Source organism: Aspergillus udagawae, assembly GCF_001078395.1.
Source record: "Aspergillus udagawae IFM 46973 DNA, scaffold_6, whole genome shotgun sequence".
Taxonomy (NCBI): domain Eukaryota; kingdom Fungi; phylum Ascomycota; class Eurotiomycetes; order Eurotiales; family Aspergillaceae; genus Aspergillus; species Aspergillus udagawae.
The window spans coordinates 1691843-1719590 of record NW_025091269.1 but is presented as its reverse complement, the minus strand read 5'-3'; the positions used below and the strand labels follow the sequence as shown (position 1 = coordinate 1719590).

General features: G+C 49.0%; 9 protein-coding genes across 9 annotated transcripts; 3 read left to right on the top strand and 6 right to left on the bottom strand.

Moving 5' to 3' along the window:
- Window positions 1–2147: 2147 nt before the first annotated feature.
- Window positions 2148–4720, top strand: Aud_008361 (arrestin family protein; the record flags this gene model as incomplete). Its single annotated transcript, XM_043293238.1, has 3 exons — window positions 2148–2880; window positions 2949–4015; window positions 4070–4720. The coding sequence occupies 3 exons, from the start codon at window positions 2148–2150 to the stop codon at window positions 4718–4720; spliced, it is 2451 nt and encodes an 816-aa protein (XP_043149173.1).
- Window positions 4721–5651: 931 nt separating this feature from the next.
- Window positions 5652–6100, bottom strand: Aud_008360 (putative quinol monooxygenase; the record flags this gene model as incomplete). Its single annotated transcript, XM_043293237.1, has 3 exons — window positions 5652–5799; window positions 5865–5977; window positions 6038–6100. 3 exons carry the CDS (start codon window positions 6098–6100, stop codon window positions 5652–5654), a joined length of 324 nt encoding a protein of 107 aa, XP_043149172.1.
- A 625-nt stretch (window positions 6101–6725) lies between these two features.
- On the top strand, window positions 6726–8316 carry Aud_008359 (esterase/lipase family protein; the record flags this gene model as incomplete). The annotated part of the gene is made up of 3 exons (XM_043293236.1): window positions 6726–6809; window positions 6900–7048; window positions 7122–8316. 3 exons carry the CDS (start codon window positions 6726–6728, stop codon window positions 8314–8316), a joined length of 1428 nt encoding a protein of 475 aa, XP_043149171.1.
- A 1305-nt stretch (window positions 8317–9621) lies between these two features.
- Window positions 9622–10802, bottom strand: Aud_008358 (chitin synthase export chaperone; the record flags this gene model as incomplete). The annotated part of the gene is made up of 3 exons (XM_043293235.1): window positions 9622–9807; window positions 9885–10456; window positions 10565–10802. 3 exons carry the CDS (start codon window positions 10800–10802, stop codon window positions 9622–9624), a joined length of 996 nt encoding a protein of 331 aa, XP_043149170.1.
- A 9370-nt stretch (window positions 10803–20172) lies between these two features.
- Window positions 20173–21081, bottom strand: Aud_008357 (uncharacterized protein; the record flags this gene model as incomplete). The annotated part of the gene is made up of 3 exons (XM_043293234.1): window positions 20173–20211; window positions 20267–20803; window positions 20968–21081. 3 exons carry the CDS (start codon window positions 21079–21081, stop codon window positions 20173–20175), a joined length of 690 nt encoding a protein of 229 aa, XP_043149169.1.
- A 519-nt stretch (window positions 21082–21600) lies between these two features.
- Aud_008356 (acyl-CoA thioesterase) lies at window positions 21601–22758 on the bottom strand (the record flags this gene model as incomplete). Its single annotated transcript, XM_043293233.1, has 2 exons — window positions 21601–22449; window positions 22507–22758. 2 exons carry the CDS (start codon window positions 22756–22758, stop codon window positions 21601–21603), a joined length of 1101 nt encoding a protein of 366 aa, XP_043149168.1.
- Window positions 22759–23393: 635 nt separating this feature from the next.
- Aud_008355 (mitochondrial 37S ribosomal protein bS6m) lies at window positions 23394–23935 on the bottom strand (the record flags this gene model as incomplete). The annotated part of the gene is made up of 3 exons (XM_043293232.1): window positions 23394–23703; window positions 23818–23849; window positions 23912–23935. The coding sequence occupies 3 exons, from the start codon at window positions 23933–23935 to the stop codon at window positions 23394–23396; spliced, it is 366 nt and encodes a 121-aa protein (XP_043149167.1).
- A 304-nt stretch (window positions 23936–24239) lies between these two features.
- Window positions 24240–24936, top strand: Aud_008354 (glycine decarboxylase subunit H; the record flags this gene model as incomplete). The annotated part of the gene is made up of 3 exons (XM_043293231.1): window positions 24240–24384; window positions 24475–24537; window positions 24617–24936. The coding sequence occupies 3 exons, from the start codon at window positions 24240–24242 to the stop codon at window positions 24934–24936; spliced, it is 528 nt and encodes a 175-aa protein (XP_043149166.1).
- Window positions 24937–25333: 397 nt separating this feature from the next.
- On the bottom strand, window positions 25334–27742 carry dscA (ubiquitin-protein ligase dscA; the record flags this gene model as incomplete). The annotated part of the gene is made up of 1 exon (XM_043293230.1): window positions 25334–27742. The coding sequence occupies one exon, from the start codon at window positions 27740–27742 to the stop codon at window positions 25334–25336; it is 2409 nt and encodes an 802-aa protein (XP_043149165.1).
- Between the last annotated feature and the right edge of the window lie 6 nt (window positions 27743–27748).

Sequence of the window (27748 nt, the reverse complement as noted above, 5' to 3'; positions counted from 1 at the left end):
CTCGTCTGGACGAAATCTGCAAAAGAACAAATCATGAGGTCATCAGCGGCACCGGGATCCCCACCAGCCTCGGTTGCCGGCGATCCTCATATTGGACTTTATTCTACAGTACCCCGGAGGTATTAGGGTTCTTGGGTTGGGCTTATTAGGCACGAATCTAGTGGTGTGAAGTCATCAAGGAGCATAGCCTGTTCTAGGACCCGGTAGTAATTAGTAAAGCAGATATTCAACTAGAGAAGGTTTTATCACAAAGATGGCTAGTCACTCGAGTTCAGCTTTGTTCTTATCATTGATTCCTGAAGGATCCATTGCTCATAACAGTATATTAACCATCTGATTAGTGGCGCAAGAACAGCCAAGTATGGGTTTTAGAGAGTTGAATCGTTCATGTGGGGCGTGCCACAGGTACAGAATAATGATGATATTACTGATTAATTTGATCCCATTGCACTGGCAGAGATAGACAGGTGGGATTCGTCTGAAATCTTGAGACCACGCATTTAGGTCAATGATGAGATACTGTCATATCTTGATTTTCCTCGCTGATAAGCTGCAGAGTGATAAGGAGAACAACAACAATGAAAACCCCAATTTAGAGAGAAAAAGAGGCAACAAATATGGAAATCTGTACCTCGTCGGAATACCTGCTTATGGACATCATCTCGACGACGTCATCCTTCTATACCAGGACAAACTAGCGCCGGGGCTTTAGCAGCATCAAAGGCTTAGCATCACCTTGAAGTTTTTAACGCTGAGGCGTATCATATGGGAAAAGACGGCTTACTGAACAAAGCATCATGATCATGTAGCACTTTGCGCACGATCTACATTGACAAAACCAGGAAGTCTACCTGCGAACTACTAGGCGACTTGAGATATGAATAGTTAGGAACCTGCCCCGAAAACCCGCGCAAATGAAAGCCGATGGAATTTAGGTTACAAATGGAAGGACGATTAGTGATTGGACTTCATTCTGCGCATGATCCGAACTCTTTTTCGTGGATCGTACGTGTACCTACCTATGCCCACTGCCGGTCTGCCGGCTCGCCGGATCCATATTCAGCGACCTGGAGTGGTGGCTCGGCGGTATTTCGCGTCATCGTAGAGTTATTTCCCAACCATAGATTTATGATACCTAATATAACACGAGGGTCTATCTTCTGGGCCCGAGCAGAAACTGCCAAACTATTAGGAGGTTCGACTTGTCTCATGACAATAATACCAAGACTTCATGTCACCCAAGGAACGATCAATAAACTGTTCCGCACCGCCTCACTGACATCGTGTCTATTCCGTCACCTCTCTGTTTAGGTTCTTGGGAATTTGCCATCCTGCAACTCTGTTTCGCTGGAGTGATTGCCTTGTACCTACCATAGCATACCCCCCAGTCTCTCTTCCTTCAGGTGTTGTCTATCGACCCTTAGCGAAATTCCTCTCTTTCAGTAATCCCCGCATCATCGGCCCTTCTGGCCTGCAATCGAGTTCGTGGTCGGTGGTGATCGTGATCACCGGGCTGTGCGTTTCCCCTCACTCCACGCCGACTTAACCACAGAATAACCTGGACACTGGGGAGTCGACTGACTACACTGTGGAGTACTATCACAGACTCTTCCCGACGAGACTAAAGTGCAGTCCAACGATTCTGGGGGAACGCCTCTTTTCCGTTTCGGGCCAGAAATCAGTGTGGCTCCTTGCGTGGTCGATCATCAGCCGAAGCAGCAAAAGCCCAAAAGTCTAGAGGCGCCAAAGGGAAAAAGAAACGAGAGAACAGAAAGGGAAGAAGTCTAACGACTCAATTCGGTGGGATTGCGCGTAAGAAACAAAAGCACAGCCATACATTATCATTTTATTCTCCCCAAATAAAATAATAGACAGAAAAAAGGAAAAAAAGGGAAAGAAAAAAGGAAGAGATCATCCTTAATATTATTACTTGGGAACTGCAGAACACGGGGTAAGTTTGTTGCTCTTTCTCTAACACTCTTGTGTCACTCGCTTCACTTTTCACCTTTCTTTTTTTATAACCCACGGTCTATCTTCTATCTCCCTCTCTAATTCTTGTCCAAAACCTCCTGGCTTCTGTATAAGATCACTTAAGTGCCGATTTCATCCGTCCAGTCCATTATGCACTTGCCTCGGTATCCTTCAACATGACAGCTGCTCACCTCTCTCCACTCCAACAGGACCTATCTAGGTCGGGAAACCCTGAGATTTTCCAATCACTCTCTGGCCTGTTCACTTCCAGATCAGAGCGACGTCGGTCCATTACTTCAACTACAGTCAACACTGATCTCGCGGTCGAGCAATTTCCTAAACAAAGCCAGAACCGTCGCAGCTCTATACTAAGAAAGCTGGCGGGGCCACGGGAAAACGCAAAGCGCTTCCTCCGCTTGGGCGCGCCGCCCATTAACCGCTCATCATCGCCGCCACTTACCAACACTACTTCCGCTACCACAACCGCTACCCACCCGATGTCCCGGACGGCGCGGCCACGTCCTGTGTCCGAGATTATAATATCTCCTCATGACGCGCAAATGTTAGTTTCTGCTGCAGCGGCGGGGAGAATGCGATCCGATTCTTCCTCTACGGTATCTATGACTTTAGGTCCGGCATCGGGGCAAGATGGCTCGTCAGCGTCGGACGCAACGGCGTCGTTCCCTCCTCTCCGCCATGAGAAGATTGTCGCAACAGGGAGCGGTATCGTTGTCGGAATTGCGCTAACAGAGCCCGTCTTGTTTCTTCAAGGTTATGATCAGAATGACCCGAGTACCAAGAAATCCGCCATACTGCGCGGGCAGCTGCACTTGAAAATCACCAAGAGCGTCAAGATTAAAAAGATCTCGATATGCTTCCGTGGTCACGCTCAGACCGACTGGCCTGACGGTATGCTTTCCTCATAAGTTTGTTCACTGTTAGAAAAGAGCCCTGCTGACCCTGAAACTCGTTCCTAGGAATTCCGCCGAAGAAGATTCATTTTCATGACAAGAAAGACCTGGTCACCCATGGAGTGATGTACTTTAACCACGGGGATACTGCCCTTATGCAGAACGATTACGGAGCACATTTCTATCAGCACGCTAAACCGGTGACCTCGGTGACAGGCAAAGATGGGTCGACAACGACTACCCGGGAACTCTTCTCCAAGAGTGGATCGTCCCCGTCCCTCAATCACCCGACCGCGAAAGAGCTCAAGCGCCTCTCCTTACAAGCCAATCACGCACATTCGCGCAGCTTTGGAAAGAACGAAATGCCGTCCAGCAATCAGTCGCATCCCCAACGCAACTACAGGATGTTCCCAGTTGGTGACTATCTGTATAACTTCGAATTTCCTATCGATGGCTCTCTTCCAGAGACGATCAAGACCGATCTAGGCTTTGTCAGATACGATTTAGAAGCCATTGTTGAACGTTCAGGTGCATTCCGGCCTAATCTACTGGGCACCTTGGAAGTACCCGTGATTCGTACCCCGGCCGAGGGCTCGTTAGAGCAGGTTGAGCCCATCGCGATTTCTCGGAACTGGGAGGATCAACTGCACTACGATATTGTCATATCAGGGAAGTCTTTTCCGTTGGGCTCTCAGGTGCCTATCGCCTTCAAATTGACTCCCTTAGCCAAGGTTGAGTGTCACCGGATCAAGGTTTATGTGACAGAAAACATTCAGCATTGGACAGCGGACAAAAGTGTGCACCGGCTGCAGCCAGCAAAGAAGGTGTTACTTTTCGAGAAACGAGCGGATTCCGCCAGTGTGAGCACCTACCCGGGCAGCTCGATGCGTGTCACTGCAGGTGGCGGCATTGATTGGGATCATCGCGCGGCCGCTGCGAGAGGCGAGGAGATAGTGGATCGTAACCGGACGAATCTATTAGGAAATCTAGCAAATGATTCAGGCGTCGGCCCCACCGAAATGGAGTTCAATGTTCAGCTTCCTAGCTGCCACGAAATGAAAAATAGGGATGAATCGCAACGACTGCATTTTGACACGACGTACGAGAATATTCAAATCAACCACTGGATTAAGGTAAGATAGGACGTTTAACATTTCCCAGTTGCCGCTGACTGACTTGATATCTAGATTGTGCTGCGTCTCTCCAGAACTGACGAGCGCGACTCAAATAAGCGCAGGCACTTCGAAATCTCCATTGATTCTCCCTTCCACCTTCTCTCATGCAAGGCCACGCAAGCCAACATCTATCTTCCTGCGTACACCACTCCAAACTCGGATCCGGGTCTGCCTACGCAAGAGTACGAATGCGGTTGTCCTGGAGCGGCAATGGTCAACAGGAACAGCTCGAGCAGCCAGCTATTAGTGTCTGATCGGGAAGATGCGCCGAATGGCGGCACTGTATCTCGCAGCTTCACCAACGGATCCGGGGGCTTAGCTCGTCCGCCGCAAGCCCATCTCGCGCATGAAGCGAATGAGCGTTCTCCCCGTCCTATGCACCTTCTTCGAGCCCCATCCTTCGCTCCGCCTGCGTTTGAAGACGTTCCACCTCCGCCGCCACTAATAACCCCACCCCCAGAGTACAACTCGATCGTGGGCGACAATGACAGAGAGGCTGTCCTCGAGGATTATTTCTCTCGCTTATCTTTTTACGAGGAACGTGACGGAGATGAACGTGGCCGTGGCCGTGTCGACGTACCCCTCACTCCAGGAGGCCGCGTGAACCGCAGCATGGATGTTCCTCGAGAATGGGTACGACTTGGAGAACCGGCTGTCCAATAGCATATGAGATCGAAATTTGAATGAGTGGACAGGATTTACGACGTCATGAAATTTTACTGTGTGACTTACTCGTGATGGAATCAAGCGGGAAAGCGTTTGGAGTCGTTTGGAGTCGGATCTAAATGGCGGGAATCTGGGTTTTCAATATGTTGCGTTTGTTTATGGGGGACTCATACCCATTCAATATTTCTCACTCGCCGGCCACTCTTGGCCAAGGCGTAAACAGGCTGCATTGGAAGGTATTAGGCGCTTTGATTCGACCTCGGCGGCGTGAGCATGATCTCGAGCAAACTCGGTAACTACACATATCATACAAGCATCAGGAATATATTGCATTGTGCCGACCTTCTCTTGGTTTCATCAATGATGTTTTGGCCTCAGGGGAGACTATTTGCTTTGCTGTAGATAGTGTTCTCTGTGGCTTTTATGCCCTCTCGACTGGCATTCTATACATACGGAAGCTATCACAATGACTGTACAAGCCTATAGCCGAAACTGAGCCCAACGCAGATTCAATCCTGTCAACGAAAGAGCAAGACTTTAGTCGCAGGCGGTCGGAAAGCTCCATTGGTCAGCGCGACGTCGATGATTGAGTTCGCTGTCTGGAGCGTTTCTTCCAGCGGTATTATAGCCAGTTCGTGCCTTTCATACAAGATAGTAAGCCCGACGAGATGGTGCATGTTGCAAGTTTCTATGTTTCTCATCACTACTACTTTTCCTTATTGACCGCTAGTAGCCGCAGCCTGCCGGACATTGCTTCTCGGGTTCCAAGTTCATTTAGCTAGTCCGTAGGTGTATGCCAACCGGATAGCGCTCATTGTCTGCACAAGCACTATAGTCCACTTCTGACATCGGAAGCCCTCGTCCAGACAGACACAGACATAAACTAGTCCATACAAATAGCAGACTTGGCGTTAAATGGGCAAACGCCCTAGATCTTCGAGCGACCATCAAACCCAGTAAGGAATTTCGACCTCTTCATCTCAGGCGGTTGCGCCAGGCAAGGCGCAAGCCGACGCGAAAAGTTCTTGAATTCCTGTGTCGACGCATGCTCCTTCAGGTTCGCTGCGTCGGTGTACCTTGCTCAAAGTTAGCCTCCCCTTAATTCTCAGACCGGATCGTTGGCGAATACGACGAGACTCACTTCTCTACGATGATCAGCTCATCGGTTCCTTCGGGTCTAATGGCGAAGTAGATTTGAGTCTTGTGCTCGTGCGCCTGGATATGCTTCGCGAGGGCCTCGAATGCTTCCACGACCTGGTTTCGATCTCGACGTTAGAAACCGGTCATTCTTGGTAGAGAGTTAAGCGCATATACCTCGTCGTACTTCCCCGGTTTGGGGACGAGCTTCACGATGTTGTAGATCGCGTCTGAGGACATCTTCGGCTCCTTGGTTTTCGATCTGGGTATACACCTGACTACAAGCTGTGGTGGAGCGAGCTGAAGGCCAGTTTCGTTATATATACTCATGGTCCACCCAGCTATCGACTGGCCAATCGCCGAGTCGGCCTCGGGCCGGTCTAAGCGTGGAGAGATTGAGATGAGTAGATGAGCCGAGGATGTCAATAAACCATCAATTGAATGCTCAAGCAGCAATCAAATGATGAATGATCACATAATCAACTCTCTGTAAAATTTGTAGGTGTCTTATGCATATTATTCGGTCATCATAATCATCCTGCTGATGTGGTCTTACTGACTCTTTGGAGGTTATTCGAGAGGACCATGCTCTGATTGCAATGTCACGGAGAAGAGATGTGTCCCTTCCCAGATGTATCAATCGGAGTTGAGTAGACGACAATACATCTGCAACTGAACAAATTAATCAACATCATAAATTTACCATGGCGGTTCACGATCATTGGCTGCGTTCCAGGTTTGTCACGTGATGATATGGACACCAATGACGTAACGTTATATCGAGACTTCCATTATCTCAGGAGCGATTGTGGTCCAGAGTAAGGTAGCTCTTACCATTCGAAATATATCTACTTAGCACTCGAACATGAGTGAAGATGTATCATCCTCATCAACAGAACGCCTTATCATGAATAAGACACTGCTACTAGTTTTCATACACGGGTTCAAGGTCCGTTCGCTTGTCTCATGTTCCGGTTGTTGCTCGCGTGTTAGCAAAGCTCGGGAAACTCGATCAGGCCTCATACTAAACATCTCATAGGGCGATGACAACACCTTCGCCAGTTTTCCAGATCGCCTACGTGCTGTAGTTGCTCATTCGCTTCCCGCCGTCAAGGTAGCTACCGTGGTATACCCCAAGTATGAGACTCGTGGTGGTCTGGAAGAATGTGTGGGACGATTCCGGGAATGGTATGTCGAGACCACGGGCCTGGACTATTCATACTTGATTTGCAATCCCGCTGATACCTCTCTCCTTGAGTAGGCTCCAGAACAAAGTTATCGACTTGGAAGTAGCCAATCGTACCACATCGCCGACCGTTGACCCTTCCGTCCACGTTTTTCTAGTTGGTCATTCTATGGGTGGCATTGTCGCAGCCGAGACCCTGTTGTTGCTCTCATCGGAACATCCTATTCCTACAAAATCATACTCAGATGTATCCTCAAGCCATGCCTCAGCTGACTGCGAAGCAAATTCGAGGACTACCGGAAGTTCACGACTCGTGGAACCGGACACATTCATGTTTCCTCATATTCAGGGCGTGCTTGCATTCGATACACCTTTTCTGGGAATTGCTCCTGGCGTTGTGTCCTACGGTGCCGAAGGTCATTATAAGAATGTCACCACCACATATAACGCGTTATCGGAAGTAGCTGGTTTGTTCGGTTTCGGAGGAGCCAGTAACGCTTCGAGGGAAGGCTCAAACGCCACGCAGCAAACACAGCCCAAGCTCCCAACTTCGTCACCTGCTGGTACTCCTGCCTCGGCTACTGATGCTGCCGCCACGCCATCCTGGCAGCGCTGGGGTCGGTATGCCATGTTTGCAGGGGCTGCAGGTGCCGTGGCTGCAGGCGGCGCCGCCGCAATGTACACACAACGGCAACGACTGACGGAGGGTTGGGACTGGGTTTCTTCGCATCTTATTTTTGTTGGGTGCTTAGCGCGCCCCTCCGAATTACGACAGCGTCTGGTGCTCTTGTCCAAAGTATACAAGGAACGGGGGATACGTTGCAAAAATTTCTATACGTGCTTGGGTAAAGGCGCCCCATCATTGGTCGAGAGTAATAAAAATCAAGGCAAGACTTCGTTTACTCAACGGATCATACGCTCAAAGCACCGCACATTCTGCACCCTGCCGGCTGAGGTCGAGACGGGTCAAGGCACGCCGGAATCTCCCGAATCGGGATTTTCGTGGGTCAGGGCGATCAATGACAGGGCAGCGGACGAAGTGAGTGCCCATGTCAGCATGTTTTTGCCAAACCAGAATCCGGCATATTTAGAGCTCGTCGCCGATGCATGCAGATCCGTGGTGGAATCGATTGATAAGGGTTGGTACTCCACTGCCACAGGACCTATCGAGGAAGTTGATGATACACCGCCACAGGCTGGCAAGAGTAATGCTCCATCGAACACTGAGAGTGAATTCATGGACGCTGACGACGTCGTGGTTGTGGATTGAGAGTTGTGGAAGAAACTTGATTGTGCCCAAGTCTGGAAAAAGTGATACGTTCATTTCTTATCCGGCGCTTGCCAACACTTGAGCATTGGACCTCGTGTACCTGCCTTGGTCCAATAGACTGATCGATCATTGGACATTCCTTTTGACACGTTGTCTGTTCGTCTCCCGCAGTTTCCGAAAGTCCGAGGTTGCATTGATGTCTCTGGAATCACTGTCCACGTTGCACGCCGAGGCCTGCTTAGAAATGACCGGTCGTGTTGTACCCGGCTTGGAGATGTAGCATCTCCTCATCACGTTGCCACCGAGGAAAGTTTGATGAGCATCTGGGAACACGGCAATTCGTACGATCAACAGGCAATGAGCAGCCATACTCCTTCACCAAGCGTTAAGTGTGCCGCCGCTAGCGCATGGGGCTGCAGGCTAGATGATACCAATAGACGTAAAAATGGATCAAACCAATATTCTATCTGCCGTTCCAGCGGCTCCTGATCCCTGCTTGTGAAAAATGACAGTGAGATATGATCACTTTCCAGAGCTTTGGATCCACACGGTCAGATTTGAGCTACGCTCAGTTGAGGAAATGTGACGATGTGTGCAACCATGCATGCTTTTGGACCTGCCCTATTCTTCCTAGCCGGAGACATTTTCCCTCTATCCGCCCTGCAGTACGGAGTACTCCAATGGAAATGACACCGTTTAGCAATCCTCCGAGTATGCTCAGTATGCTTTTGACGAAGGATTTATCTGCAGAGTTAGTCACGGAATTAGCTTTCCAGTAGAATGGTGGCGCGTGTCTGTTGAAATGACCAAGTTCAGTGGCCGCTCTACTTGGCGTCGATTAAACGGCACAATAGAGCAAAGAACGGTATATCCCATTCAAGAGTAGGGTCGGATAACCAGGAAACCAGCATAGAATATCATGGATTGGGTGCAGCATACATGAGGGTATTACTGTAACATGGTAAATGATCAAGGATCGCTGCAGCTTTACTAGATTAAAAGACGACAACAAGGTTCTCATGCTCTCCCCCTCCCTGAAAAATACAGCGCAGCGCTAAAAGTAAAACATCCCTGCAAGTTTGGACGAATGTCGTTGGACATATATGGAGTATGGAAATGATAAAACATATTGTCCACAAATATAATGCTTAATGTGATGGCTAATGCATGTAATATCCACCGGTGAGTCCCGATGCATGAGACCCGGCTGATCTAAATATGAGACTCAGAAGAGAAATCAAAATGCCCAAGATGTGATTAGATATCGCGTACAACCAAAGAAAATCGATATGATTAAGAACCGGGTCAATAATTGTGACCGCCATAAGTGGAAGCCCGGTGATGATACATGCTTCCGGCATACTCCGAGTGAGAGTCTTGATATACGGTCGTTCGACGGTCCTCCTCCGGAAGAAGTTCTTTGACTTCCCAGGTATTGGGCTTAATGCCCACCGAGAACTCGAGGTCTTCTTTTGTGATGTAATCCCAGAACTACAAGACCAGTCAACATTGCTCGAAGTGGGAAAGAAAGAAAGAAAGAAAAAAAAAAAAAAAAAAAAAGAAATTACCTTGTAGACCATCATGACGGCGAGCAGGTTACAGAACGTAGCGAAAAAGAGACCATCCAGGTAGTGCTGTACGTTGTCACAGATTGTATCGCTGAATCCGTACAAAAGCACCTGCCCGCAGATGAAGACTATAACCCCAAAAGCGATGTGCCCCAGCGGCCAGCGGTCTTCGAGGGTATTCATTACCAAGAGGAGTTGCATAACAAGATAAATCGCGATGCTGATCGCATTGAGGATGTATAGCACCACAAACAGACCGATGGTGTTCGTGGGGCTCATGCCGCCCCAGGACTTGAAGGTCAACAGCGAGATTACAAATGAGACGACAAACATGGTTGCGGACGTCAGTCGTATGAGCCAGACTGACAGGAAAGTGCCGTCTTCGTAGAGTTGGAAACCGACGAAACCATTGATGAGCAGACAGGTGCACAATGCAGAGGATAAGCCATTCTGCACGGCCACAAAGTAGGGGAAGGGACCACTTCGAGGGGGAACCACACCGGCATCAATGACCAATGAGCAGATAGTCAGAGCCATGTAGATGTAGAAGAATGTAATGATCTCTTTACGGCCTGAAAGTTCACAGAGTTAGCGTGACATTTGAAAAATGATAAAGCAAGCGGTCTCAAGCAGGAGCTTGATATGCGACCAGAGGAAGGGGCGCAGGGTCCGGGACTCACCAACTGCGGTGAATTTGGACCTGACATGCAGGATCATGATTACCGTCATTGCTAGAGCGATGATATGAACGAAGGACGCAGCGCCTTCAAAGATGATGGTGTTTGCCAACTCGATATTCCGCGCATAGCAGTTCGGAATGATGCCAGTGGATCCCGATATCGACGAGGAAGGGCCCACCAACGAGCAAAGGGGGAGCGCTGCCTTCTGGCAGATCGAGTCGAATTGACCGAATCCCATTTTGATGTAATGATTAGAGCCTAGTAATGAAGAAAAACAAAAGTTTGGCGACTCTTTCGACAATGTGTTGATATCGAAAGGAGCGGAGTTTCAAAGATTGTCTCCACAGCGATGGCTGGGTCTGGGACCTGGAAAATGCTGCGATTAAACCCCCTTCTGTTTACAGCCCCAAGGCGATTTCAAGCGTCCAAAAAACGACCGCAAGCCTCAGTCCGGATCATCAGGAGTTAGCGAAAGTCAGAACAGTATGATGACTCTTCCTCGAGTCGTAGTCGGGCGACAACCAGACCCTCGACAGTGGGAAGAGGGGATTTCTTGCTGCTTCTGACTATCCTGTCCAGAGCCGCCATTATCACGTGATACGCTAAAGCCATATCGGGAATGGTCTATCGTGTGTTCTATTTTGAGAATAGCGTTTCTCCAGGTTGTAGTCGTATGCCAGAAGTGGTTAGCTTTATTTCTAAAGTGAGCTTAAGACAGGCTAGCCTTTTAAGTAGCTAGCGCCCCATTACCTTACGGAGTAGATCTCTTCGAGACTCCGACAAATCCGACGGCAATGGCCCACGACTTTAACAGCAGCAGTCCAGCGAAGACCCATCCCACCCAGATTCTCATCCAGCTTATCAGCTAACAAAGGAAGCTGTATACGTCATAAATATTAATGTTGCCATGGTAACCTCACCTCTCTGAATCTGAAAGGCAGGCGGACGCTTCAATAATGATTCGGGGCTGTACGGAGTACAGACTACAAAGTCGAAATTTGAGTTTAGGCGCCTTGATCGATCTCGTCGCGTATCACCACCTTCTTTACGGAGTAACGGTGGACTGAAACGTCTAGAACTAATTGCTGACCGCCTCACGAAGTCGCAGAGTTAGAGTTTGACTAGCCCAGGAACCCGGCTTCATAGGTTTTCTCACTGGTGTTCTCTTTTCCGTAATTATTTTGGGAAAAAAAAAAAAAAAAAAAAAAAAAAAAAAAAAAAATTTAAAATTTAGAAATACTGAAAAATATTATTTGATTGTATTATCGAGTCTCTCAAGCGATGAACTAGTCAGTTCCTCGAAATCGTGAGTCAGCGATGGTCAAACGGCTAGAGTCTCAGCGATTCCACTAAGAGCTTGAGAAGAATCTTCTCTCGGGGGTCCACCTGTAGGGACGAAGAAGTGCAGGAACTCTTGAACTTCAAAGTTTGGTCTTTGGAAGAAGCCTGAAAACCGGATCCCCACACCCCAATGTGAGGCTGGGAGCAAGTCAGCTGGAATCCTGGATTCATGAATGATTCTCACAAAATTCATCGATTTGTCCCTTAATAAAGAATTGCTTTTGAGGACTGCTCAATCACACCTGGATATGAAGATGTACTCACGATCCCTGTGGAAGAATTATTAGAAGCCTTGCCATTTCTTCCCTCTTCCTCCAAGGCTAGACTGACCGCTGTCGATAATACCACGGACCATCTTGAACCCTTGTTCATGGTCCTACCTGTTAGGCAGAAGGCTCCAAGTCAGATCCTTATTTCGTTAGGTAATAATGGCATGGCACCATACACGCTGAAACCTATCGACTAGTCTTGCATCATTAAGAGAAAAATCGATCGATCTGTGATATTGACAAGCTTTCAGGTTCACTCTTGCATGTGAAAGACGGGATGGGATGAACTATCCGCTCTTCAATCATCCGATGTCCCAAAACCAAGCAATAATAATGCAGAGCCAGAGACCGACGAGCTCCAGACTGAGTGTCAGGCAATTCTGGGCGAAAATCCTGACGACACCCGGCTGAACCCCTTCTAAGGTCACTGTGGAGAGTGGAGTCCTTAACTTGTCTGCAAGACGCCAGTACTCCGTACAGAGTTGCAGTTAAGTCTAACACCAATACACCAATGTCTCACCATCGCGTGGGTTCGTCGTGTGTATCCTGCATGATTCAATAATTAGGTACGGCTTCTAAAAAGTCCCTGAACAACAGAGTCCATTGCCTTATTACCGTTATTACCGTCATCATCTTTGATGAAAATAACATAATTATTTCCAGCATCCAAGTTTTCTTGGCGGCTTGATAATCCCCTTGCCCCTAGTCTCTCAGGCTGCCAGCAGCTCAAACCTTGGCACGGTCAAGGGCCAACAGCGTTCTAGCAAGCCTTCGTGGCTTGCATCAATCACATTCTCTTGACCGGGGGAAAGCAGGTAATCTTCAAAAATTTTTATTGTGGCTGTGGAAATATGGGACACGTTTCTCGGATACGACAGAACAAGAAGGTAATAAGACCTAGACTAGGTAGGCCTCATTATTATCGTTTATTGCAGCTTCGAACCTTCGTCATGCACAAAGTGAAGACGCGGTTCCGAAAAAGAGACATGGCCAATCGAGGTAACGTGGATTTGCTACGACTTATCTCTTCCTTGGGACGGAGCCTACCGCCAAGTCTATTTGCGCATGTTAGTATTTCTGTTAGGATCAGGTTCCAGAACGAGCTCCAAGGGTCCTTCATATACTCGTTTCTCTCAAATATTAATGGGAGTATGACTCAACCCATTGGTTACTCTTTCAATGAATGGTTCCTGGAGCCAATCACACGACGCGATCTAGACATACATCCTGGGAAGGTGGAAATGACGTTTGCTAAAGTGCTCGTCCTTCGAACTTCGAAGAGGAGAAGCCTTTCAGCGCTCAGCATTGATCCTCATTAATTGACACATGCATACAGAGCACATAATTAACACTTGCAGGGCAAAATCAAGCGTCTCAGACCGCCGCGATAATGGCTGAGATGGGGCTTTGACTCCGTATCATTTGACTTTCACCCATCTTCCCACCATGATGCACGATGGCTTGCTCGCTAAAATGTGCTAAAACAACAGTAACATCCGGTATTTCGGTATTTTCGGAGTGCATTACCCACAGTTCCACATTGATGTTTGATCGCCCTAATTGACTAGAGGGGTCCAGTTTTCTCTCGTGGATCAGAGGCCAGGTGATAACCAAGCGTAATATCTCCGCGCCAGTTGTCGTCAACACGAAACAGCCTGCTAGACAGCTAGCCTGTCACTGTCCGACATTCAACTCTCCTCTGCTTGGTATGGCTGGGAAATCCCGTGTCCGGGTCGGCAATGATGGACGACTCATCCGCTAAACATTCTCCGGCCCTGCTGCCTAATCCAATTAATCCTTCTCTTTCATGCCAACCTGGCATTATCCTGATCTCTATGACATCGTAATTGCGTATGCATGGAAGATCCTAACTAGCGCCACGTGTGGGTGAAGCATCAACGGCTGCGAGGGACCGTGTCGATCTCCCATTGAGCCGTTAACGACGAAGCAGTCATGAATCTCGCTGTCATGGTGAGGCTACTCCCCAACACTACTCCCTTCAAAATGACCGAGCAACATAGTTATGAGCCTCCACCTAATGCTTGTCGCTCCTGTGTGGCCGTGTGCCGCTCCGATTAAGCCGACAACAGGCCAGGCCCGGAATCTGCGACATGGGAGGAGACTTTCCAAACAGGCCGACCACGATGCTACGCAATAAGATTGCATTGCGTGTATGTGTCAGGTCCAGGTAGGCTGATAAGAGGACGGTAGGCTTGGTGGCCTGGGATACTTTCAGGGAGGGACCCGGATTCGGCAGCTAAAAAGAAGGAACCCGAGTGGTTCCTGGAGCTTTTGCCTGTTTCGTTTAATACCCTTTGAGCTTGAATTCCCTCGACCGTTCGGCGTCTATATCTGCTTCTGTTATTATTTTACAATTTGCACTATTAGTATATTTTATTTTTCATGGTTTCTAACTTTCATTTACCGTTTCCTTAGTCCAAGTGGTGTCTGGCATTAGCAAGAGCATTATTATCGACTTTCATCAAAATTATTCGATATGAATTTTCTTTCCTAACCCTGGTGCATCTGGCTTGTGATGGGGCCCCAGTCAACAGATGCACTTGTAGCAAGACACGGCAAACATCACCTTGCAACAGCCCACTACGAAAGGTGACATATATCTTCATCGTTTCCTCACATCGTCCGGGAGGGCTACCGGATGCTTCTTCGCATTTCTCTCCAGGCATTAACCACGATTTCTTGAAACAATCTTCAATCCAACTTTGGAGTCTTTGATCACTATCTATTCGCTGTGTATCTGCTGCCTAATTTGAACTCTTCAACTTCTGCAGCTTCAACAGCGATCTCCAATCGTTTCAAATCCTTGTATTCGCTTCTTGTTGCATGCGGCCACAATGTGCAATTATTTCAAGAACTACTATATTTACAGCTCTTGCCGCGAACCATCGCAACATTTCATCCGTACATCGGTTGACGGAGCTAAAGAGAGCAAGTGTCCGGACAGCCCTCATGACAGATTCATTGTAGTCGTGGGGAAATGTCGCCTCTGTCGTTGAGCTTCTATCAATTGCATGTCCATGCATCCAACATTCGGCAGCTACAACCAGATACTGCTAGATGGTCGTCCTGAAACGGCGCACCGCTTCTATACTCTGTCTGGAGTTGCCCACCCTCTGTTGACAAGGTCTTCTAAAGGAAAGAGCCTTGCGAGATGGAACAATATCGACGCGGGGTATTTCATCTTCTGAATATCTCGACTGCGTCTCGCAGAGTCACAATAATGACTACGAATTTACCGTGCGATCTACTTCCTAGGGATTAGGGGTCACCTCAATTCTCGGATGCATTTTCCCCCATAATATAAAATCTCCTTGTTTGCGAAGCAAATGGCAGATATGCGTGTATAATTCGGAATTGTTTTTTTTTTTTTTTTTTTGGCATGGAAAGGCGCTCGGAGAACTAACTGTACACGGGGAGGAATTGGTGGGCGTTGGCGTTTTTGTCATGTATACCTACCGCGAATGGATTTTCTTGCATGATTTTTCCCCGACTGGCCTATTTTTTGGCCTTTTTCTTTTTCTTTTTTCCTATTATTCCCTCCTGTCTTTAGTTTCTTTCCCCCTCCCACCTCAACTTACTCCTCCTCGTTGGTTCCTCTGGATTGGAACGACGCCTACCAAAGCGGAATGGCTCGATTACTGCCATATCACAACAAGGTACCACCATACTTTACTGACCGTCTGCACCCGCTGCTCCGGGCCTTTCCTGTACTACAACACAGAGCACGGCCAGATTCACATGCTGGCTGTACACGACATGCAGTTCTCCAGAAATCAGTTGTGACACCTTTTGATTCCTTGGACCTAATAAATCAAAGGGATAGGTTTGGACAATCTGCGACGCTCGAACGATATTGGGTAGAAAGTACAGCGAATTATGAGAGTCGTGGGCTAGCAGCTACTCCATCTCCGAAGATGATCAAACACGCCTTGGCCCGTTAGGCGGGGGTCAGCCCCCGGACTTTTCCTTTGTCTCAGAGTTTACTCTTGTTCGCCTGTGTCTTGTTTTCAATGCCGTTTCTTCCAAACATTCTTCTTTGAGATGAGGAGGGGGCAATGCAGAACGACAGAAAAAGAACAAAGGCCACGCACCGACAAACTCGAATTATGTTTCTCCCTCCTCTCAACATTCAATATCTTATCAAGGTGAATTAATTTTCATTTCGACCATTGACGCAAAGACCTGCATCGCACCCTAGACAGTGCATTGCCAAGCCCATATGCTACTGCATCTCCTGAGGACCAGATGAGGTCTGCGCTTTTCGCTACTAAACGACATCTCGCAGTGGGGTTTGCATATACCGTCCGGTGGATAGTAACACTAAACTATAGAGATAAGCACAGCCGTGCTCCTCCTTTCCTCTCGAAGTTAGAAAGCCTGAGTTGTGCAGCAATAAGAACAATTCGGCGTTGCCAACGCCAAAGACTGGCCCAAATGACCAACTAAAACAATTGGCTGCCATTACTAATAGTCCCAAAGGTAGTAGTCTTAGGAGTTGGGTCCTTCGCCCAACTGTGGCGCGGCATTGAGCAAGCTTGACGGTCTAAAGCGACCAGGGTGGTGGGATGGAAATTGGAATCGTTAATAAATTATGTCAAGACTGACTGGGGCCCCCTGCTGCATTTCCCCCTGCTTCACTGGCTTTGCTCAATCCTCTCGAAATCATCAAAACATTCTCAGGCTTCCCTGTATCGACTGGTGATTTGACAAGTGCGTACCATAGGCAGCCGGCAGCCTTTCGGCATGTCCGTTCCGTGTGGCTAGAACCAATGCTAGTTTGTACCTTATCTTCGTCCAGGTTAGCTTTGTTTTTCTGGACCTTTCAAGCGCAATGTGGAATAGTGATGGAACGATGACATTTCCACTGCAGCCTTGACAGGCGTGGCTACACAACCGCCGTTAGAACTGTACTCGTACGCTTTCCCAGCGGCAGGTCACCGTACTCGACAGCCTTTCGTATCCTTACATCTCACGACATGCACGAATTTGCACTTGCGAGTGCATTCGATGGAAGAGGGTTTAGATACTCGAGACGCTGCGGCCAATGATCGATAATCAAACTACAGGACAATGGAGTGTTAATGGGCTTAATGAGCAACAAATCAGAAGCAGTTTCGAGTACGAATGGGTTTGTGTAGAGGTGCTAAAAAAGTTTACGGACCTTTTAGACTCGCTTAGCTTCTTCTGATGGACGCGAAGTGCCAAATAAATGAATGGCGATTCAGGCGGATCATGCCCTCGGCCCGAGCGTGCATCGTGGCAATTATGCATACATATCAGGTACTGGTGAGCGAGTGGTATATCTGCTATACGAGCCGAGCGCGCTACGGGCGTTACTTTGCTATCTGCGCTATTTAGTAGTCCTCTATTTCCACCAGGAATGTGAAGGCGGTCGTTTAATAACTGTCATAGACCAGAAGAATCACCGAGCGCATACCGATTTGCGTACGAAGGATACCCATTCTCACCGAGGCGGAGCGTAAAAAGTCCGACTGTCTTCCCTCAGGGGAGATACCACAAGATCGATAATTTTGAAATTACGTTACTGCAATCGAGTCAGTGCACTGGTTCCTGATCCAGTTGCGACCCTAGTGGATCCACTGCGTTACTCAAATCAATCAGATCGTAGCGCTGACTACCTCTCCAGCTGGCCAGCGACATGATGAAGATCGACCGTCGATGCGTTCCTTTATAGTGCTGACATCATAGATATAGCAATGACCTGGTCCTCCGCGGACGTCGAACATAAGCCGTGATAGCTAGGCATACATGATTTGCTGAATTGATAGGATCTGCGGTGATGAGATGGCCGAAGCAACGCAGACGCAGACGGCATCAACATGATATGTCTCGAAAACGTCATATTCGGGCAAAACCAAAGACTGATTTCGTCACTATCATTTATAGAGACTCATGCTCCGTAGTTCTGTATGCATTGTGGTTGGTTGTACCCACGGGTAAAAAGGCTTCAGAGCATTTACCCGACGGCTATAGAAATAGCCTACAATGTTGGCTACGGCGTAGACTGGAGCTCTATCCAGGTGCTCTTGCAATTTACAGCTTGAGATGGCGAAAGTCTGAACATTGGTGCTGATAATGTCGTCATCTGGATAAGGGTGTTTTTCATGTGATATGTGGCTAATATCCTGTTCTTGGGTTGGTTATCGACACCTTCCGCTAGGCCCTTGAAAAGAGAAGGATGCAGATACTACCCATTTCCACGGAGCCACCAAGGTACCTAATGTCACATCACTTTAGCCACACTAGCTTATCATGCTTCTGCACAGTGCACCAGGGATACATTATTCCGACGCCCTCGAGCTTGCAAAAGTCGACTCTCGAAAGGTGACAGCTGGGTTCAGCGCACGGGCCATATGCAATGCCGTATCGGTGCAGCTTGCAATGAGCTCAGGGGTGGTCTGGACTAGATTTGTATATTGAGCTCATATACTAAGTATTGGTATGTATGTGTAGCGTCGAAAGTCCAGATATGAAGTGCCCCTGGTGGGTTGGCTATTGTGGAAATTAGTATCATCTACTTCATACTTCATGTTTATGAATATTTGAGATAGTGTTGCCTTTGTAAATCAGATTCCTTGAGGTTTCCCAGACTCTGGATGTATAGTTATCACTTGAGGTACCATGCCTCTGTAGTGGCATGGCCATAAGCATGGTTCATGTCATAACGAAAGTGAAGATGGTAATAAGTAAAATCAAATCTACTCACTGGATGGCTGCCTGGCATCATTCGTGGCTAGTTGGTCCATGTATTATCACCGCTGAGCCATGCCAGTATCAGCTAACTAGTTAACTAACTAAGTAACTAAATCATTTCAAGTCCGTGCTGCTCCTTAGTGCTGCTAGCTCGTCCCATGAATGGCGGCTAACTGCAGTGTTGAATCTATCTGTTTAAGGATATGGTAGGACTGCCAAGTTCGTAACAGTCTGCTGCGTCAACATCAAGCATCACCTGGAGAGTCTCGATCCATCCCAGCTTCCCATCTAAGAGATTGATAAATGAGTGGCGGCATCACATTCTGAAAGTCATATCGACAATACGACGACCGCCAGACTATCCAAGCTACTTCAAAATATATCATTTGACGGAAAGTAAAACCGCGAAACAAGTGTTCTACGACGACTGAAGGGATAGCGCTATCCTTTTCAGCCACCCGCGGTTCCAATACCTCCAGTTCCTCTTACAGTAGGTTTCGGCCGATGATAGGCCGGGACTCCGGTATTCTCCGTGATTGGGGATGTTCGACGAACTGTGGTGGATATTGATTTAGCGGTGGTGAAGGATTAACTACGAAGTTCTCCTTACCTTACGCTTCTTGCTGGTACAATGGCGCGTTTCACTAGGCGACTATGTCCTAAAACGCCCTGGTCAAAACTTTTGTTATTGCTAGTGCTTTTGGAATGCTGTAACCCTGGACCTTTGTACTATATACCCTGTAGGTACTTTATTCCTTCCACCTATCCTCTTGTTAATACCTGTCCTCCGCTTGCTGCCTGGATCAGACGGTGTCGCCAGCAGACAGATATCCCAAAGCACGATTGGGCGGCCTGGGCCGACAGGCACCTTCCGAGGCTGGGATCGGAGTTGACGTTTTGAAGTCCTACATGGCAGATAGCTGGGTCTGAGGGCATATGTCCGTTGATGATCAAGGGCCATTTATGGATCAAGTTACATGGATTGATACATCATCAGCGTTTTGACAGGGGACCATGTTGGTGTGATTCGTGTGCTTTCAGAGGTTAATCTGGGCATCACATCAAGTCGTTACACTTTGATATTACGATCAGGAGATGTTATCAGTGCTCACATTGGTCAGTGCTCATATTGGCCCCCAACCTTGTTCATAATCATATTCAATAGATTGCCGAAATCCAATTCGAGGATAATCCCTCTGCATATCGATCGCGGCATTTGCCGTAAATGCCGCACCACAGCAATAAGATCTCGCCTGCCTCTCCTTAACGCTTGGACTTTGGATTTCGGACCATGCAATACAGCTACAGGCAACGTTAATAACAAGACTCTTGACCAGCCCTTTGGAAACAAACATACCATGCACGCATCCTCCCCATCCCTGCACTCCATCGCCTTGGCCATCTCGAACCCCATCCGCCGATAAATCTCCACATTGGGCACCTCTTTTGAGCTCTCCAGATAACACTTCACCCCTTCCTCGTCCGCTCGATCAGTGACAGCCTGAAACAATTTCTTCCCGATTCCCTTTCCCTGAGCCTCCGGACTGACCGCCACAATGTTACAGAAATAGTACCCCCGCGGATCATCCCAGATCTGACGCTGCGCCTCCCGTTGACGATCCTTCCAGATCCAATAGCGGCGCGTGTTGAGCCCGCCTCGGCCCCTGTGGCGCACATTGTTCAGGACCTGCCGGAACGACAGCAACCAGCTCTGCGCCCAGCTGTACCAGCTTTCAGGCTCTGCGACGGGATGAGGCGGAAGCCAGCATGAGACACCGAGCACGCGAGAGGGGGAGCCGTTTCCATCGCTCTCTCTGGCGACTTGGAAGATGGCGTTGTTGATACCCCAGCGGCACCGTGCTTCAAGTGAACCGTAATTCCGTTGCTTATTGAACTATGTGGTTGGAAATCTCAGGTGACGCGGGACGCAGGTCGGCGTTGACTCGACCGCGTCATGGGACAAAGAACATGTTAGCTTCAATGTTTGATCTGCAGGATTTCGATCTGGCGGGATTTCTCAACGGTGTCTTCTGCGTACTCCGTTACCATGCTACATACCTTGGCTGGGTTGAAAACCCATTTGAAATATGGATCGTCGGCAAACGCCCGCTGGATTACCTCGATCGCTTCGGGAATATCCGCCTCGGTGAGGTTGACCACGTCGATGGCCATTCTGAGGCTTGTTTATAAGACGTGGTCATGCAGTTATGGGTTTGTCTGGAATCAGTCTTGGTTGTTTAGCGACACGACCTTGGGACTCGATGCTTTGAACTCCTCGGTGAAGCACACGATTCTGCTCCGGTATCCCTACTTCGTAATTCTTCTTATTAACTCCTATATGGATATTTCTCTGTGCTGACTTGAAGGATAAAAGACGTATTGTTGAATCATAGATGGGCAGATGAAGTTTAAATCTCCAGCGGTTCATCAAGTAACGGAAATGTCCCCCACTGGATTAGGCCCTGCTAGGCAGTTCCACGCGGGCACGCAGGATCAACTCTCCACATGGTCTATCGAGCAACCCCATCAACTGGTCTATCGAGCAACCCCATCAACCATGGATGGCGTCCAGCGTCGCTTATCATGGCAGCTACTATGTTATTGGCCTTTGGTGCAATCGGAATGTAACTTTATTGCAATTATAGATAGCAAATTATACTAACCCTGTATACATATCTACATATCATTATTCTATAGTTTCTCACGGCCCGGTTTCTCCAGCCTGAGCAGGCTATCCTGATAACTGGTGGCGAGCAATACCCCTTCTGGACTCCACAAATAGCTCTCATGAATAGCTCTATTCTCTCCAGACGTAGGCGTCCAGCCTTCCTGGATAAACCATTTCCTGGGCAAACCCTTTCCATCCTCTGCCTGCCCTGCATCCCAGTCAATCATCCTCAGCGCTTCACCATGGTGGTGAAAAACCACGGTCAGCGTTAAACTGGCCATTGCAGACCATGTCTCGTGGCCCAACGCACGTGGTATCAAAAGGAGTGAGTTCTTGTCGCTCGCATACATATGCGCACAGGCATAGAGGTTATCGAACTCGCCCGTCTTCTCTCTGTGCTTGAGGTCCTGCTTGCTCCACGCAACATCTGGGTCTTGCGGTGACCCCTTGAGGGCGTACAGCGTCAACTGGCGATAATTTTCCGGGCTCTGCTTCACCTCCTCGGTGGCATTGTAGCTCGTCATATCCACCTTCGTCACATCAAGCCCCGGAAACTCTGGCTCAGCAATATCCCCCCGCTGAACTTGTTCAATCCACCAGTCCGCATCAACGCTAGGACTGGGCAGATGATCCCCTGGCTTTTTCCCCGCAAGAAGAGACTTGAAGCGTTCCTGTGCCGGGGCCGGCTGATGGTGGAACGTCTGTTGCCCCTCGGGACGCTTGAACGAGCACAAACACGAGAAGCAGATCTTGCCATTCTGTCGTGCGTCGACAGCGCGTGTACAGTACATGCTCCCATCTCGTATGTGGCGAACTGTATATACGTAGGGAACGTCCAGTCGGCCCGGTAGAATGAACGTGCCCGTCATGTCCTGGATGCTCATCTCAATCGGCTATTCATGGCGAGTGTTCCAAGGTAGTAGACTTACGTGTATTACAAACCCCTTGCCGACGGTTTTCGACGCTGCATATGCGGATTGGGCGTAAACATGCCCGCCAAATGCCATTTCGCGCATGCCAGGAGGGTACGGGGCCGCGAGAGATTGGAACCGCTCGGCCTTCTCTGGTGCTTCCGTAGTGCTGCTGGGCGAGTCGAGACGTTCGAGGCTCATTAATTCGACAAAGGAGGCACGAAAGGGCAGTTTTCCTGAACGGTTAGGCCCATCTTTTTGCGAACCCATGATGCTGTGCGGGGAAGGTAGGTTGATTTTCCGTTCATGGAGCACAAGAGCAGATCGGTGCAGGATCAGATTTGGATCAAGGATCTTGCAAGCAGGGTATTATGTTCCAGCAGAAAGTATGCATCCGAGCACAGTGGTCGTTCGACACAATTATATAGTTCGTAAAGTGATAGCTAGATCAGATCCAGTTGATCATCTCCTCAGCCGACACAAGAACCTCGGCTGATCGGTAAGAAGCGATGCGCTGAATGCCAACGTGGCATCCTCCCATCAGACATAGAAGAGAGTAAAGACGAGACAGACAATTGCTATGTTTTATAAGCCCTGAGCAAGTGCCTTCTCCTGTTCATGGTTTTGAAAGCTGGGTCCTGGAGATATGCTGGTCACGTGAAAGAAATTACAATGAGCAAAATGCTCATCTTTAAGCTACATAAAAACGGAGAAAAGGGGTTCCAATTCGGAAAGAAAATTCAATCTCTATGCGCCTGCAATGTTGGTATGATAGTACAGATAGACCCAGTCCCATAAATGATACAATGATATCGCAATGCCAGCATTCAAATTCCAGAAAAACCAACGCGACTCGACGTCAATCCCCCTGCCCGATCTCGACAATCCAGAATAGTTATACACATTCAGATGGAATCAGCGAGCTTGCGAGCATTAGTCCATTCGACCTTTCCCTCTACGCCCTTGATCTCCTCAAGCTTGTCGCCCAACTTCACGACTGAGAATCGGATCATCCGTGGGTCGAGACCGAGGGTTCTGCGGACGGCGGACTGAACAGCGCCGGAAGCATCGAAGCGCATGATGAAGTGATGGCCGTCGGTGTACCGAGCTTGATGTTTGGTGGTGGGTTTGGGCAGTCGGAACGTGCCCCAGTTTGTGTATCCGCGGACTACGCCGCCTGATCGGAGGACTTGAATGCCGGCATTACGAGCGATCCTGTTCATCATTTAGTCTGGAGTCCATACTCTGCCCGAGAGAGCATTCGAATGTAGAAAAGAAGGATATATGTGCCATTTCGAAAGGAAGGGCGGGGTGGGATGAGAGACGTACTCCCGGACCTCGTTGAGGCTGCCTGGGCGGACCTGAGGACGTTAGTTCGACGCCGAAGATATGTCTAAAAGAAGGCGACAAAGGATATACTCACAACAGCAATCAGTTCATACAACATCGCATCGACGGAGTGATTGTGGACGACGCTTCGGAGATTGAATGGCGTTTTTGGGGAGGAGATTTTCGGGAGCGGTCACCACCTAGACCAACTACTTTTCCCTTCCGGCGTTGCGGACAACAGGACGGGAGTTTCCTTATCAGCTGGTCTTGGCATCGCCTATCAGTTCGGAAAGCTAGTTCGCAGTTCCATTTAATCGCGATTTCTCCTCGGCGGGTTTATCATCATCCATTTCCATCTTCTTCAAACTCTCCTCTCCTTGCGATTGTCTCTCTTTCCTCTAAATTTTAGCTTCCAAAACAAAATGTCTACCGTCGCCAGATCCCTCCGTCCTTTCGCTGCTCGCGTGCTTTCGCAGAAGGCTCCTCTGACCTCCAGCGTCCGCAGGGCCTCGCCCACTCTGTGTTTCCCGCGGGGAAGTGTCAGGAGCTTCTCTCAGAGCCCTTTCTGTAAGAAATGACTCAGTTCAGCGTTCATGAAGCCATTGAGATGCTATTCTTGAGACAAAGCATTATATTAACGTCTATAATGCTACGCAGTGGAAGTCAAGAAGTACACCGAGTCTCACGAGTGGATTGAGCTGGGCGAAGACGGCAAGACAGGTGAGTCCTTTGCTCCTGTCGCATCACAACAAGCCCAATCTTCCGCTCTACAGCTACTAACAGTTCAATCCCTCACCAGCCAAGATCGGCATCACAGAGTACGCCGCCAAGTCTCTTGGTGATGTCGTGTATGTAGAGCTTCCCACCGCCGACCTTGAGGTTAGCGCCGGTGAGGCCGTGGGTGCCGTCGAGTCCGTTAAGTCGGCCTCGGACGTCCTGTCTCCCGTCGCCGGAAAGGTTGTGCAGGGGAACAGTGTTCTCGAGGACAATGCCAAGTTCATCAACCAGAGCCCGGAGGGAGAGGCCTGGATCGCCGAGATCGAGGTCAGTGACGCTGCGGAGCTGGATGGTCTACTCGATGAGGCCGCCTACAAGGAGAGCATCGACGAAGACCACTAATTGTAATGACGATTGATCGACTGTTGCTCGTGAAGGAAATTGGATAATGGGATAAAACTCATCCGGTCTATTAGATGTTAAATGACGGCTCCTCTTTGTGTTCTGGAATGTTGTACGGATTGATGCGTATTATGTGTGACATCATTGTTGAGCCGCCAGCGGCTGGTCTTTATTCAACAAGAAAGGCCCTTATTAGAAACCAAACATGTTCAGATCTTGATATATTTATATGAAACATGTCTGATTATTTTCTGATATTTGAAGTCGATGTAGTCCCAAACTTGGCTATCTTGCCTCTACGACAATAATCGCTCATAATGCCATTCAATTTGTACAGGCTAATTACATTGTACCACTGCGCAAAAAGTGCTATCCGAGACAGGCCATTATGATACATCTATACAGGAGGGATAGACTCTCGACATATGGGGCACTGGAGTCGTAATCGCATCCAGCTCTCGAGACATGTGCTGTGGAAAATATGTCGACAAGGCGTCACCATGTAAGTGCGACGACTGAGGATGCTTGTAGCTCCATCCGTGACACTGCTGCCTCCGGCGGCTCCACGCGCTGCAAGAACAGGTACCTCGATTTCCTGCATGCAGATGGCGCAATCAAAAACCGCCTTTTTTCTGTCCTTGATCCGCTGTTTGTCCTCATCCTTCGCGTCGCCGGAAAGATCCTCAGCCCTAAGAGCGCCGATTGGTACGACACCGCCAGACTCCAGATCTGCCTCAGTCTCATCGGCGTCTCGCAAAATTGGGTGATAGTCATACGCTGGCGGGGCCCAGCCTCGAGGGACGAAGAAACGCGGTCCGAGAATGTCCTGACTAGCCAGGATCCAGACCTGAATCCACACCCAGCCTGCTAGCGCAAAAGCAGTACTCGTATCTGGGCGTACAAACAGCACGTTGCCACGTACTGTTAGAAAATACGCAAACGGGAAGAGTCGCAGGATGCTCTGCCCGATCACAAAATCCCACCGGAGCGCTTTACGGCAGTTCCGCATGATGTTGCGGCCAATCTGCGGGGTCCAGAAAGACAGATAGACAAAAGCGAGAGAGCGCGCATATAAGGCTCCTAGCCGATTCGGCCAAAGGAAAGACCATATGGAAACAATGAGCATCACGAACAGGACAAAGTAGAATCGTGCGTACATCGCACCGACGTCGTTGCGAGTTTCTTGAGCCGTTGAAGTAGAGCCACGGTCGGTTGGTTGATCATCTTCCTCGGCAGGAGGATCTTGATCCGGAGTCAATATGATGGGCGTTGCGCCAGTGTCTCTTACCGGGGGCGATGTCACTGGGAGAGGTAGGCCTCTTGTACGCGGAGTTGAAGCCGAAGGGTTGGAGCGACGCTCTTGCTCCCTGCGTTCGGGCGCTTGGACGGCCCAGATCTCCATCATGAATTTCATACCAATGTAGCTGACCGACAGGAACGTGAGAAACGCCGCAGTCGCCATGACCAAGAAGGATACCGCCGGATACAGCTCCAAGAGAATGAAGATAAGAACAAAAGCATCCCCAAAGGCCATAAGAGCAATTGTATAGAAGCTGATACGGCTCCTGGTGGAAGGTGTCGACGCCTCCTTGATCTGTCTCAGAAGTAGTGTGATTTGTGCAGCAAACACTCCGCATATGATAAATACGAGACGCGCACTGTATTTGTCGTACTCTTCAATTTTTGGGCCCGTGAGATAGAGGGCCTCGCTGGGAGGGAAGTCTGGGGTTCCCTTGGTCTCGAGGATATACCCACAGTCCGGAGAAAATACCACGGCAGACATGACCATTAACGGCGCAGGCGGTACCGGAGCCCCGATTGGGAATCTTAGCTCCTCTTCTATCTGGTCAACCACTGGCTTATCCGCTAGGGAGTCATGAATAGCGACTGGATGTTGTTGCAGGTAAACAATATGTTCACACTTCGGTGCAGGGAATTCTACCTGCTCCGATCCAATTAAGGACGACCACGGGAAAAGTGTCGGAGGCCGATTCTCTTTCTCAGATAAGGTATCAGAGAGTGACTTGAGGAGAAGCTGATGGGAAAGCTCATACGCGTCTGAAGAGAAAGCCAGATGCGGCAGCACGAACAACCCCTCAAACTTCTCGCTATTTGAACTCAGGATGATGCCTCCCGTCTCTGGAAAATGGACACCGAATAAGGAGATATACCAGGTATTTCCCCAAAAGTCATTGCTTTCGACAGCCAATGTCGCTCGTATCTCTCGAACTTGGCCGCTATCTACCCGAAGCTCTTCGCCTCCGCCTTCCCTGAGATCCAAGTAGAAAGTTCCGCTGCTACCAGTGATGTTCAAACCGAACTCGCGGGTGAAGTATTCGTGCTCCAAAGCGATAGCTGTAGCGTTGAGTTTCGGAGAGTCTTTGTCCAGCTTGCGGCGAACCCAATCTCCACGCAGTTTCCCTGTCGCATTGCGATAGACCGGGAGTAACAACTGACTTAGATTCAGGGAAGGTAAAGAGTCGGGGTCTTCTAGAGATCTGGGAGGTTGCAGCCCAGCATTTGAAATGGCGGATCGTAACTGGTGACGAGCTCTACCCTGAGCTTCCGGGAGAATACCCCAAGCATAACTGTCGTTCTTCCTGGTCCCCGCAAAAGGAAGCCATTTTTCACCCGACGGGTCAAAGTCCCCATAGTTGGACTCATTCAACAAACGAAGTGCATCTCGTTCCCTTGCTACTTCCCGCTGACGCTCTCGATCCTGGTCAAGTAACGGTGGACGAGACTGCGAGCTGAGAAGAAGATAAAAAACGATCAGCAGGAAAAAGAAGGAACCGCGATTATCCATAGATGC